General features: G+C 32.1%; 1 protein-coding gene across 1 annotated transcript in view; it reads left to right on the top strand.

The window, feature by feature from the left end:
- Positions 1 to 13,673, top strand: part of CSMD3 (CUB and Sushi multiple domains 3) — a 439,117-nt gene that overhangs the window by 325,304 nt on the left and 100,140 nt on the right. The window contains exons 29-32 of the mRNA XM_059395523.1: positions 3,004 to 3,213; positions 7,210 to 7,398; positions 8,129 to 8,306; positions 9,119 to 9,264. Coding sequence (XP_059251506.1) covers positions 3,004 to 3,213; positions 7,210 to 7,398; positions 8,129 to 8,306; positions 9,119 to 9,264 — 723 coding nt within the window. The remainder of the gene's footprint in view (positions 1 to 3,003; positions 3,214 to 7,209; positions 7,399 to 8,128; positions 8,307 to 9,118; positions 9,265 to 13,673) is intronic.

The following is a 13,673-nucleotide window of genomic DNA, read 5'->3' as shown; positions in this document are numbered from 1 at the left end:
GGATTTATTCTGATTTCGATGTATGTGGCAATAGTAAATTCAATGTGATTTTGTGTATATTCCTTTTTATAACTCTCTTCTTGTTATTATAACCAAGTGGTGTGTGTGTGTGTGTGTGTGTGTATAAAATAGTTTCTAGTAATTTATCAAATTTATCTAATATTCATTCCAAATAAATAAGATTTTACATTTAAAAGTAGTACAAATTTGTAATGATGGGTTTAAATACCTATGTAGATGTAATGCTTTCTAATTTTAATAATATAATTATCAGTTTTGGGTATATTGCATTATATATATAACATTTCATGGATTCTTTCTCACTCTTCTATCACTAATATATTCTCTTGCAGCTTCATATCCTTTGGGTTTGTATATGCATAACTAGAAGTGCTAGATGGAAGAAAGTCTTATTTATTAAATCACTGAAGATGAGGATGAATAGATTCCCTGAACCACACAAAACCTGGTGGATTTAGAGCAATTAAGAAATTATGTACTATCTCACTTATTGAGGACTGAATTCAGCACCTTATTACCCAAAACCATCTATGAATTAAGCTTATATTTAAATAAATATGAATTAAAATTCATATTTAAATATTTTACATAAATTCACAGAAAACTAGTTTTGACATTTCCTTCTGAGTGCATGTTATACTCCAAGTACTATGCTAAATGGGAATAAAATGCATAGTGAAACAGACTTTGTATCTTTCCCCAGATAAGTTATAGTCATGATGAGGCAACAGGTTGTCAAATATGCTATTCAATAAACTAGAATAGATTACAGGACTGTAGTTACTACAGACATCCAGGAAATGGATGCCTTATCCAGGAAATGCAGAAAAGTCTTGCTAGAGGAAGTAATTCCTAAATTGTGATTTTGTAGATAAGTAAAAGCCCAACAAAGAGGGTCCAACTGTGGGGAACTGAAAAGAAATTATTGGTAAACAGAGTGACACATGGAAAGATGCAGATGAAAACTGAAGAAATTCAACCAACCTGAATGCAGTTTGGCTGGAGGTTTTGGGAAAACAGGAAGTCACAGAAAGATGTTGGAGGACTTTCTAATGAGGATTATCCTGGTTACTACATAATTGTGCTTACTTTGAAGTTATAGTCAAATTCTATGTCCATTCACTGAATAACAATACTGATATAAATGAGTAAAAGATTTGAACTTGTGTGGTTATTCTTATGTGTCTTTTACCAGCCACTTAAGAGGGCTCATCCCATGTTGCTTATGGAGCTAGCTGAATTATTTTATTTTATATTTTTAAAGGTTTTATTTACTTATTTGTCAGAGAGAGACAGAGCACAAGCAAAGGGGAGGCAGGTAGAGGGAGAAGAAGCAGGATCCCTGCTGAGCAAAGGGCCAGACACAGGACTCAATCATAGGACCCTGGGATCAAGCCTGAGCAAAAGGCAGAAGCTTAATTGAGCCACCAGGCATCCTCAATTGAATTATTTTAAAATAAATTATTAAACATATTTTCAGTAGAGTCATCATATCATTTTCAAGTTACCTCTCGTTAATACTTCCTTGATTTTAGAAAAACTGATTTCATTAAAATTAGAAATAATACACATCTCTATTTTAAAAATGAAAACATAAGAGACAATTTCTGATTTGATTACATTTAAGTAATACCATTGTTCTCTGAGTTTTGGTTGAATCAAAAATTAGTTCTACTCTATTTCAAAAAAATAGTTTGTAATTTTTGAAAAAAATATTGAATACATATCAAAAATTAAAGAAGTATTCTCTTGTGTCTGTAAGACATTTATTGACAAGATAATTTGTGAAAAGGAGGCTTGGGAAATTTTTGGAAAGAAATATGCAATTCTTGGAGCCTCCCATATTAGGATAGCTTGTTCAAATTTCTAAGAAACTTGTATAATTTTACAGAAACCTGATTAATATTTTAAATCCTATTCCCAGTGTTTCCCAAATGTATTTGCCCATGGAAATCTTTTCGCATGTAACAAAAAGTTTTTGTAGAACTCTTTTTCCAGTAACAAAATGTGACTTTAGTTGAGAACTCCATTGTCGTTATCAAAAGCAAGAGTCCAAGAGCCAAGAGTGCCTGAGTTTGAATTTCAGGTCTTTTAGGTCATTGTATAATCTAGTGTATTACTTAGCTTCTCTGTGCCTTGGTTTCTTTATTTTCATGAGTAACTGTGAACATTAAATAAATAACGTGTATAAACACTTAAAGTGTCTAGCAAACAATAAATGCCAGATTTTATTTTTAACAATTTGGAGAATGATAGGTGGAAAAAATCCCCTTAAGTCACTAAAGTTGAATATTAATTAGGTAAGCATACCTCAACGAGGCTCTCGTTTTATATTTCCCATTCTAGAAACATTTCACTATCTCATATTTTAGTTATATTTATATAAATTTTGAGACTATATTGCAATATTATAGCATATAACAATGATCACTAGATTTTCCTGGAATAATTATATAAAAATTAGCATTATCTTCTTATAAACTAGTAAAAGAACACATTTATAAATTACATGCCTCTAATGCTATATTGGGGAAGTTAATGTATCCCCAATAGAGGAATGGCTAATTTCTAATGGAATTGTATTATATTAGTAAATGAAAACTTTGCAATCATATTTTGGCCTCAAATTGGACAAATACACCAAATGTTTTTTTTACCTCTAAAAATTGTTTAATCCAATTTTAAATGGTATCAAAGAGCAAGAAAGCCACCTTTTTGGTTAGTTTTATTATGGTGACATTATAGCAAAATGAGATTCCCCTATGACAACTAGTGGGCATTTGAGAGCAGTATTCTATTACTTTGAACCATGACAAAGCTAGCTTTCTGGCAAAGGGCAAACCCCTGGCCCAGACCTTGAGAATATGCCTCGTGACCTACATGGAAACATATATATCTACATTAATGGGATTGTGTGTATAAATGCATGCATATTCAATTGGATAAATCAATAAAGTAGTATTGTTTGCTTTTCTTCTTTAGGTGTACATCTCCAGTTTGTCAATTTTTCTACAGAAACCATACATGATTATTTGGAAGTAAGAAGTGGATCCTCAGAAACTAGTACTGTTATTGGCCGGCTTAGTGGTCCTCAAATACCATCTTCCCTGTTTAGTACGACTCATGAAACCAGTTTGTATTTTCACAGTGACTATTCACAAAACAAACAAGGGTTCCACATTGTATACCAAGGTGAGAGGTTTAACAAAAAGTGGAAGCTCATTTCGCTCCAAATCAGCTATTAGCAATTTAACTAACTCTAAGTATTTTCTATATTGTGTTTTAGAAAGCCTAAACCAAAGGCAAGGCTAAATTAGGAAGATTTTTTTTTTTTAAATAATGCAATTTTCAGGCAACTGTATTGGGAAGATGATGTCTTTCTGAGGCCTTGGAAAATTCTAACCATGAAAAAACGATTGAATTAGTATTAATACACAATTAAATTAAGCAAGCCAAGGCAAGGCAAACTGGATATCAAAGATTTATCTTTGTTTTTCTATTAAAATAAGTGTATTGAAAATATCTTGCAGTACTCATATATTCTGTGTAAAATTTTCTTTTGCTTTATAATGATAGAATAATATGACATTCTTTCATTCTATTCTATTTCCATGAGAATATAAAATAAATACTTTGACAAGACTTTTATCTCTTTTATTTTAATTTTTTTAAAGATTTTTAAAATTATTTGACAGACAGAGATCACAAGTAGGCAGAGAGGCAGGCAGAGAGAGAGGAAGGGAAGCAGGCTCCCTGCCAAGCAGAAAGCCCAATGTAGGGCTTGATCCCAGGACCCCAGGATCATGACCCGAGCTGAAGGCAGAGACTTTAACCCACTGAGCCTCCCGGGCATCCGGATTTTTATCTCTTTTGAATAGACTCTGACTCTCCAGATTCAATCTCAAGTAGATTAGAGCTCCACTCCATTTCTTCATTTGCATAGTATAGTTAATGATAGTACCTCCCAGATTGTTTTTAACTTTGTATGATGAAATTAATGTAAAATATATGACATGAAGTATACTATTATTAGATATTCAGAGCATTTTAGGTATTTTTATGATTATATTATTTCAGATTTTAAAAGTCTAGGACTTTTAACTTTTAAGACTAAAATTAAACATTTAAAGTTATGATGATTTTTTTATGCAATGTAGTTCCAATGACTGCAACTTTTAATCAAATAACATTTAATTGCATCTCGGCCATAATTACCAAAAGATTTTATGAGTATGTGATACTTTTGTTTTTGGTTTTTTTTTTTTTTTTTAAATATTTTATTTATTTGACAGAGATCACAAGTAGGCAGAGAGGCAGGCAGAGAGAGAGAGAGAGAGAGGAGGAAGCAGGCTCCCCACGGAGCAGAGAGCCCGATGTGGGGCTCGATCCCAGGACCCTGGGATCATGACCTGAGCCGAAGGCAGAGGCTTTAACCCACTGAGCCACCCAGGCGCCCCAAGAGTATGTGATACTTTTGAATGTGAGCTACACAAGAACAGGCATCTTTGTCTTATGTGTCAATATATTTCAAGGGCTACAAAGTAAGAACACAATAAATATTTGCTGAATAAAAGCATATACCCAGAAGGAAATTTAAGAGTAGCTAAAATAGACGTCATAAATTCCAACTACATGGGTCTAAAATAATTATAATTTGCATTATGCTTGAATACATTACTTAAGAACACAATATCACACATCATCATTTACATAAAATAGAAGTAATTTCTGCCACCTCTCAGTACGGAATCAACCATGTTCCCAAGGAATTTAATTATTTCAAAAACAATTGGGCAATGGATTAAGTTTCTTATTTGCTGCCAGAAGACTTGGAGCTATATTTGTAGTCCTTCTCTAGCAGGTGTTCATGGCCTATGCCAAGCACCTTGTTATTTACTTTAAACCAGGCTTCATCTTTTTATCCTTCCCTCTTTTTCCTTCTGCCTCTCAAAATAATGCTCTTATTTGAATGATGTATAACTAGAATTTGAATTTTACTAACTGCCATTTCAGCCAATGTGCCCTAAAAAAAGATTCATTATTTATATAACAAATACATAAAAAATACAGGATTTTTATTGTTATTGAAATATTAAAAATGTTGATATTATAGACATGTGTTACATCATTATAGCTCACTAGATATTATTTGTGAATTATATTTCATTTGAAAACTATCTATACTTTTACACATTTATATTATTGAGCTAATGGCATTTTTGAGAAATAAGTTAATTTATACAGATTCAAAGAATCATTACTTTTAGAAGTTTTTGTGATCAGATTTTAAGAGCTTTCTGAATTTTGGAAAAATGTATATTATACAATCAAGTGTAACCTTAAACTGGAAAACTTCCTTCCAAAATTAATGTTATTGCTGGCAGTCAGTTAAGTTCTGTATTGTATATGATATGGGGTGAGGACTTTTTCCTGAATATTTAAAATCTATTTCCTCTATACTAAAATCTATACCACCAAGACCTTCATTGCCTGCAGTTGAAGTAGCTGCTGTTTCCCAAAGTCAAGCCTAAAGAATTCTGTCCAAGTCCTACAAATAAACCAAATATAATTTAAAAAAAAAATCTATTTCCTCTATTTCCTTATTAAACTAAAATACATAGGAGGGTAAAATGTTACAGAGTTCATTGCAGGATCATACATTTGTCTAGGTCTATCCTATTCAAAATTATCTAATTAACTAAACTTATTGTGATTGTCATTTCACAATATATAGAAGTTAAATCATCATGTTGGAGACTTTAAACTCATGCAGCACTGTATGTTGATTGCATCTCAATAAAACTGGATAAAATCTGTTAAATGTGAATAAAACTTTGAAAGGGTTTGTTTAATAGAATGATATACTCTAACTCCTAAAAATCAAATGATACACATTTGTCTTAAATTGGAATGATGCCTTTGGTTTTGATTTTTTTTGTATGTATGGAATATTAATTCAAATAAAAAAGATAGACTAAGGAAAAAAAGCACTTAGTATCTTAAGGAAATTGTTAATTCTGAAATGTCTAGCTTAAAAATTTGAGATATATATTTATATTTTTAAAAGATTTTATTTATTTATTTGACAGAGATTACAAGTAAGTGGAGAGGCAGGTAGAGAGAGAGGGGGGAAGCAGGGTCCCTGCTGAGCAGAGAGCCCGATGCGGGGCTCGATCCCAGGACCCTGGGATCATGACCTGAGCCGAAGGCGGAGGCTTTAACCCACTGAGCCACCCAGGCGCCCCTTGAGTTACATTTTAATAAACAATTTAAGGTTACTGATTCAACTGCAAATGCAATCTTTTGATTCGGGAAATTTAGAACTTAGTGGTTAATGGAAAATAGACTCTGATTGTTGGTAATTTAAATATTATTAATAATTATACAATTTTACTATTCTTGAAAACAAAGTCCCAAATGTTAATCATATTGGCATGAGCATATGAATAATTATACTGTTTATAACTTCAAAATTTATTCGGCAATATTCATTAAGTACCTACTATTTGAATGGACAAGGCCTTTAGTTCACAGTGATAAACCAAACAGGAGCTTTGATTTCACACAGAACAAGAGGGATATGAACAAATAAGCACATAGTTATACTACTATGCTAAAAATATCTTGATAACTGAAGTACAAAATTTGTATTAGAAGAAAACTTATTTCCTATTACTTCATATTTATTAAATAATTTATTTGGAGAAACCCAACAGAGGGATACTATAGTTTTTTGTTTTAGTTTTGGGTGTTTTTTTTTTTTTGAGGAAAAAATAGTAAAAAACAAATTTAAAAAGACTCAGAATTAGGCTTATGTATATGCTTATTTTATTCTACATACAGGCAATATAACCAGGAAGCAACTGCATTCTACGTAAAGGAATCAAAATGTGTCAGATTAAAATTGTGGCTTTGAGAGTAGTTTACATTTTCATCAAAACTTATAATTTAGATAGATTGCATAAGAAATTGGATGCATTTTTATGAATTGTACTAACATTTTAAATATGAAAATTATAGACAAGAAGAAATTCATATCACACTGCCACTGACATCACTTATTATAAACCTGAATTACTATTTATAACCAAAGCAGCACTGCATCTATTTTGCAAGTTGCAAATAGTACCCATCTGTGGTCTTTCTGATATTCAGAAAGGAAATACGTCTTTCTCTTTCCCTTTCCAGCCTATCAGTTGCAAAGCTGTCCTGATCCACGCCCATTTCGAAATGGTTTTGTAATTGGCAATGATTTTACAGTGGGTCAAACCATTTCGTTTGAATGTTTCCCTGGATACACACTAATTGGAAATTCAGCTCTCACTTGCCTTCACGGAGTGAGTCGTAATTGGAATCATCCACTTCCAAGGTGTGAAGGTATGCTTCTAATTTGAAGCTATGTTTTAGTTGATATCATCTGTGTTTAATAATTTTGGTCTTGGCACTCTTTTTTGTCATCTTCTTCAAATAGCATGCTAACTATACAGTATTCTTTTCAGTTGAGAATTATAGTTAGTACCCATATCAAAATCCTTAAGGTTCCAAAATGAATAATTGATTTTATCATTATTGGCAGGATTTCCAACCTTCTCCATTGGAAGTAAGACTACAGTTCATTAACACTTTAGAGCTTCTCCTGTGTGTGTGTGTGTGTCTGGGTGGGTGCATGGGATTGTGTTTAATAATCATTCTTATGTAAGCCACTAATGCAGGTATTGCTACTGAATTTGGACTCATTTTCTCTAAAAATCCTTTTAAATTAAAAGAACTTAAATCTTTTATAAGGCTTTATATGTATACATGATATAAAGTAGAAGTTGAACAGTGTATGTATTGATAAAGTATTTGAGAAAAAGGAAGAAAATCTAATTTACTAATCTATGAATAAATAATAATAACTATGTAACATACCACATATTGAAAAATAAATAAAAGCAGACTACATATTGTTCATGGTTGCCAACGTAATTTTATATATCTTAACTGAGGTAAGAACATAATATAAATGTATTTAATGCTGCTAAGTGTTATGAAATGTTTGCTCTTTTCCTCTATGATCAGTTTATTGTCATTTTATTTTAATAATTTTTTTGTATTATTTCTGTAGCTCTTTGTGGAGGAAATATAACTGCAATGAATGGCACCATTTATTCTCCTGGCTATCCTGATGAATATCCTAACTTTCAAGACTGTTTTTGGCTTGTGAGAGTACCCCCTGGGAATGGAATCTACATCAATTTTACTGTCCTTCAAACAGAACCAATCTATGATTTCATTACTGTATGGTAAGCCAGGACCATTGTTATTGATTGATTCAACTATATATAACAGTGAAACTAGGGAGGAATGAAAATATATCACAGTCCTTTACAAATTGTCATCCCGTCTGATATTTGAATTGGTGTGAGTAACTGAGGGTGACAGTATGTGTTTTGTAGAACGAGACAAACAAGAGAAACAGGTTTTGACTCATTTGCCCATGAAGCGGCTACACAGAACAAAAGGTTTTGTGGGTTAAAAAAGATGTTAAATTTATTATTAATGTGCAAAGTTCTCTATTTAGAAAACCAGTGATATTTAAGGACCTAAGTTCAAATCATAATAATTTAATATGATTGAATTTCTGTCATTATAATTTGTTATAAAATATATTTGCATTATAATTATCCTGTTAATGAAACATTTTTATTTAAAAGCGTATTATAAAGAAAATCTCTGAATTAATTATTGACAGCTGGTTACCTGAACTACTGGATGAGTTCCAAGAGTCCTTCAAAATTTAACCATCTCTGATTTTCAAGATTGTTTTGAAGAAACTAAAAGGAGGGCAAATTCAAGCATTTGGGACCTTATGGATTGTGTTCAAAACACCAGGGGCAATGGAACTGATTATAACAAATATGCGTGCCTTTCATTACCCACCCAAAAAACATAATGTTCCAGTATGATTTGGCCCTAATCATTGGTTATTTCATCTATTGCCTCTTTGCCATTTCATATGTAATACTTTCTTTAAACCTTGTGCAAAACTCTCTTAAAAAAAAAAAAAAATCTCAATATCTCTTTCTCCCCTCCCTGCTCTGTCTCTCTCTAATAGGGATGGACCAGACCAAAACTCACCTCAGATTGGACAATTCAGTGGCAATACAGCTTTGGAATCAGTCTATAGCACTTCAAATCAGATTCTAATCAAATTTCACAGTGATTTCACAACAAGTGGCTTTTTTGTGCTCAGTTACCACGGTTAGTATTATCTAAGAGTTTCTATTTTATTTGGCACTATTTCAATTTAAAATTGTCCTGGAAAAATTGAGTGTAATATATATTTTACCAATGATTGAAGAGGTATTAAAATTTGACACTTTTAAAAAATCATTTCAAACACATTTACTTGCAAAGAATGACCTCTTTTAAGCATTTAGGGACATTAAAATGTGAGCAAATGGAAATAGGAAATAAATCAGTCAGTAATTACTCAGTAGAAAATAATCATTTTTGTGCAGAAACCAATAAAAGAGAACCAGCTGTTCATATTTTATTGCATGTAATTTTGAGACATCAATAGATTTTTCATACAAAATGTTTAATCTATTCAACCTACTGTGAGTCTTTCTAAAAATAGCATCCAATATCTTTATGCTTTAGATCATATTACTCATTCATTTATACTCTTATTTCAAAACTGTATCTATTCTAGAATTTTACACTTTTAAGTGACTATTCCAGATCATTAAGTTCATAGCTTTTACTCCTGTGAAATAATTTACGAGGAGTTTCAATTTTAATTCTTTTTATAGAATTATTCTGGGTCCTCTCTTCATAACATTAACCTTTTCAAAGAACATCCAGATGGTGCACAGAGCTTTTTAAAAAAATCTCCCCTTATCTCAAATTGATTGTATTCTGTTATAAATAAGAAAATGTTTATTCCTAATGATACATCCTTTCTTATAAGACTTTTTTTTTTTTAAGGTTTTATTTATTTATCAGAGAGAGGGGGGGGGGAAGAGAGCAAGCACAAGCAGGCAGAATGGTAGGCAGAGGCAGAGGGAGAAGCAGGCTCCCCGCTGAGCAAGGAGCCTTATGTGGGACTCGATCCCAGGATGCTGGGATCATGACCTGAGCTGAAGGCAGCTGCTTAACCAACTGAGCCACCCAGGCGTCCCTCTTATAAGACTTTTCAAAGGAGAAATATTGCCAGAGAAAAAGATGTGTGTGTGTGTGTTCATATAGAAAATAGAAGGATGACAGAATGTCATACACAAAATATGAAGTGGATTTATGTAGATATTTATGTGAATGTATATATGTATATATTTTTTCTCATTCTAAAATATAGTTCACCTTACTTTTATAACGATTTTTGGGCCACTTATAATACAATGGAATTAGCTTAGAAAGGGAGATCCACTACTTATTTAGCACTTTGTTTTCCCGTTGACCTTGGACAAGTTACTCTTTGGCTTCCGCTTTCCTCAGTTGTAAAACAACATGGTGGGATTGCTGGCAGCCTTTATGAGAGACAATAGAGAAATCACTCCAATTACAGCAACACATTAGGTTGAACCACATGAAATAATTGGTTAAAAAATGCTGAGTATTGACAGTTTTGTAGGGCTCAACCCAATAAGTGTTGTCATTATTACTATTATCAGCATTACATTGCAGAGATTAGGAGAACTGGAGGCAATGGATAAAATACAGTTACCATAATGCCCAACAGTAATGTTCCTTTCCTGACCTTGTCTTATCTGATGTTTTAGGTTTTCTAATAGAGGGCTGATCTTTATTTATGTTTATAATTGAAATTTCACAAAAAGGCACAATTGCCAGAGCCAAGAAAACCATAACATTTGAATCAACATCCCTGGGAATTTTACCTAAACCTTAAATAACCTTGGAATTTGAGGATATATCTAGGGCTCACGTTAAAAATTGACAGATGTCTTATATTCCGCCAACCTTAGTAGGATAATTTTCCCGAAGTACAGCTTTCATTCTGACTCTCTTTTTCAAGATTGCGGGATGCCTACATTAAATCAAATTTAAAGCTACGTTATAATGCATTTCAATGAATCTTACTCCCCAGCGCTTACTCTGACTCCAGTCCGATTGGTTCTCCAGCTGTCTGCTGAACATCCTTTCTTATATGATTTCATACTTATCTTCCGTTCTTTTTGTCTCCTCCTCTTAAGTCCCATTTCCTCCATTTCTTGACAATTTGAGCTCACAGGGATCACAATCATCTTCTCTATGATTGCACTTTCTCTTCCCCAAATTTGAGAACTTATTACAGCATGGTGTATTGTTTTATGTCTCATGAGTTTAGTCATAGGCAGTACATTTTTGAGGACACAGATCACATTTATGCTTCTTAACCTTTTTGCATTCATACTACTGACTGATTATATTTTAGTCTTACAGTGGAAAGAGTTCAAAATCTTTTTAAAATAGTTAAATGGATTTTATTTGAGCTGTATTACAACTTTTTAAAGATTATTTTATGATCAGGTAGATGCATGCATTTCCCTTCACAGAAACAAAAAGAAAACCAGGGAGGTAATGCACTATTTAACACTGTTAAGCTGATTAAGTGTACCTAAGCTTAGAATGGTTTACTCCCTAACTCCCTAACTTTAAACTCTATTACCAATTTAATAGGTCCTTGTGTTATGCCATACAGTAAGTCAGAAGTAGTTTTCTTAGCACTTGTGTATTTATTTTATAAATTTGACAGATCAATCTTTTCACATACTTTCCTAAAGGTCACACTGATCATTTAGGCTTTATTTATTAACGTGTTTTTAATATCTTTGAAAAGAGAAAAAAATGCATTTCTTTTCTCCCAACCTGACTTCGTTTATGAGATCCAGCCAGCCATCTGTCTTTTATAAAACATCACCTTCATAAAGCCTTTCATGATCAAAAATAACATTCATAAAAAGCTTTGAAAAATGAAAGTTCTGTGCAATGAAAAAATAGGACAGGTGTAAATGTTGAGGCACTTTATCTCAGATATCATACTTCTTTTTTTTTTTTTTATCTAAGAAAGTGTTTTTGTCTCTGTATTGCTGGGATTGTAATTTCCTAATGTAAGAGCTAAATTTTCTTGATATCTGCTGTAGAGTTAAAATGAGTTTAGCTTGCAATAAATATTAACAATATTCAGTCCTCATCAGTGACTTCTTAAAAGTAAGTTACACAAAACCTGTCTTAAAGAGATAAAACAAAACACAACCCTTTCTTAAATGCATTGTTTTTGTGGACTGTGATTCCACATTAGTCACTAGAATAGTGATAGCTACCATTTACTGAAAACTTAATATGCTGGGTTCTCTGCTAGCTATTTCTCATGTATTATTGCTAATTTTTGTAATAGTTCTGCAAGATAAGTATTATTATCCCCATTTTAATAATGTAAGAACTGAAAGAAAAAAAATTAACCTACATAAAGCTAGAGAACTAAGAGAAGAGCTGCCGAATTCAAAATAGGTCCATATGACTCCATAAATAATGTCTTAAATAATGTCTTAATGTCTTAAATAATGACAACAACACTGGCAATAAAAATAGCTAAAATATAAAGAGTTCTTACAGAATACCAGGCAATGTCCCAAGCTGGTAATTTTGAACACATATATTATCCTTAATGGCCTATAAATCTAATTTTCCTTAAAAATTTGGCAAAAGTGCTTTTAATTTTTAGCGAGATGATGTCATCTCACTTTCTAGGAAGTGCCCCTTCTAATTAAAACTTTGCACTTCAAACTTTGTAGTTCTTCTCTTCTTCGTGACCTACAAGTTCACAACATAAGTAGATTATTTGCAACTTGGTATGTTGTTTGTGGTTTCCAGAATGTGGTAAGGACACTGTGTGAAAAGAAGATAATTTTTATTGGGAGTCTGATTTACAGCAGCCAAAACAACAAGGAGACTATAGCATAATCAGATTGTATATTTATTCCTTTAAAGCAGAAGGTATCATTTTCATGTTTAAATCTATTATCCCGGCACTGCTTTTTCTATCAGAATGTTAAATTTATATACAGAAGACTTTCTAAGTAAGCACAATTTATAATATGATTTAATTTATGTCATCCATTGTTTTCCAGTGTTTTTATCCATTGGCATCTCTTCTGTGAAAGAATGAGTTGAATAAATATTGACTTCCAGATTATTTTTAAGAAGTCGTGTTTAAAAGGCTTGTAATAACTTTTAGGTCATCTTTTAAGTTTATGTTGCTTTTACAATAAATGCTGTATTTAGGGAAAGTATATTTAACTCTACAAAGTCTCATTCTAAAAGAGACTGCTGCAGGTATAAGGACACATTTTATATAAAACATAAATCACTGCTGCTTTGAACTGTGTGACCCCTTTGCCTCACACAACCTAAAGACCTGACCTCCTTTCATATATCAGTAGATAGAGCATGGAACTCATAAAGTGTTTCATTGTTTGATATCTAGAGAGCATAGGGGTATGGACATCATTCAGTTTTATATATATATATATATATATATATATATATATAAAGTGAAGAAACTAAAAAATTAAACTGGTGAAACTGTTATGAGGAAAAGGTAATACCATTTACTGTTACTTAAATGACTAGTGATTACTTAAATGCCTAAAATCATGCCAAAACTGCTT

Source organism: Mustela nigripes, chromosome 3 (assembly GCF_022355385.1).
Source record: "Mustela nigripes isolate SB6536 chromosome 3, MUSNIG.SB6536, whole genome shotgun sequence".
Lineage (NCBI taxonomy): Eukaryota > Metazoa > Chordata > Mammalia > Carnivora > Mustelidae > Mustela > Mustela nigripes.
Note: the sequence above shows the minus strand (reverse complement) of the source record. Positions and strands in the feature narration are given on the sequence as shown.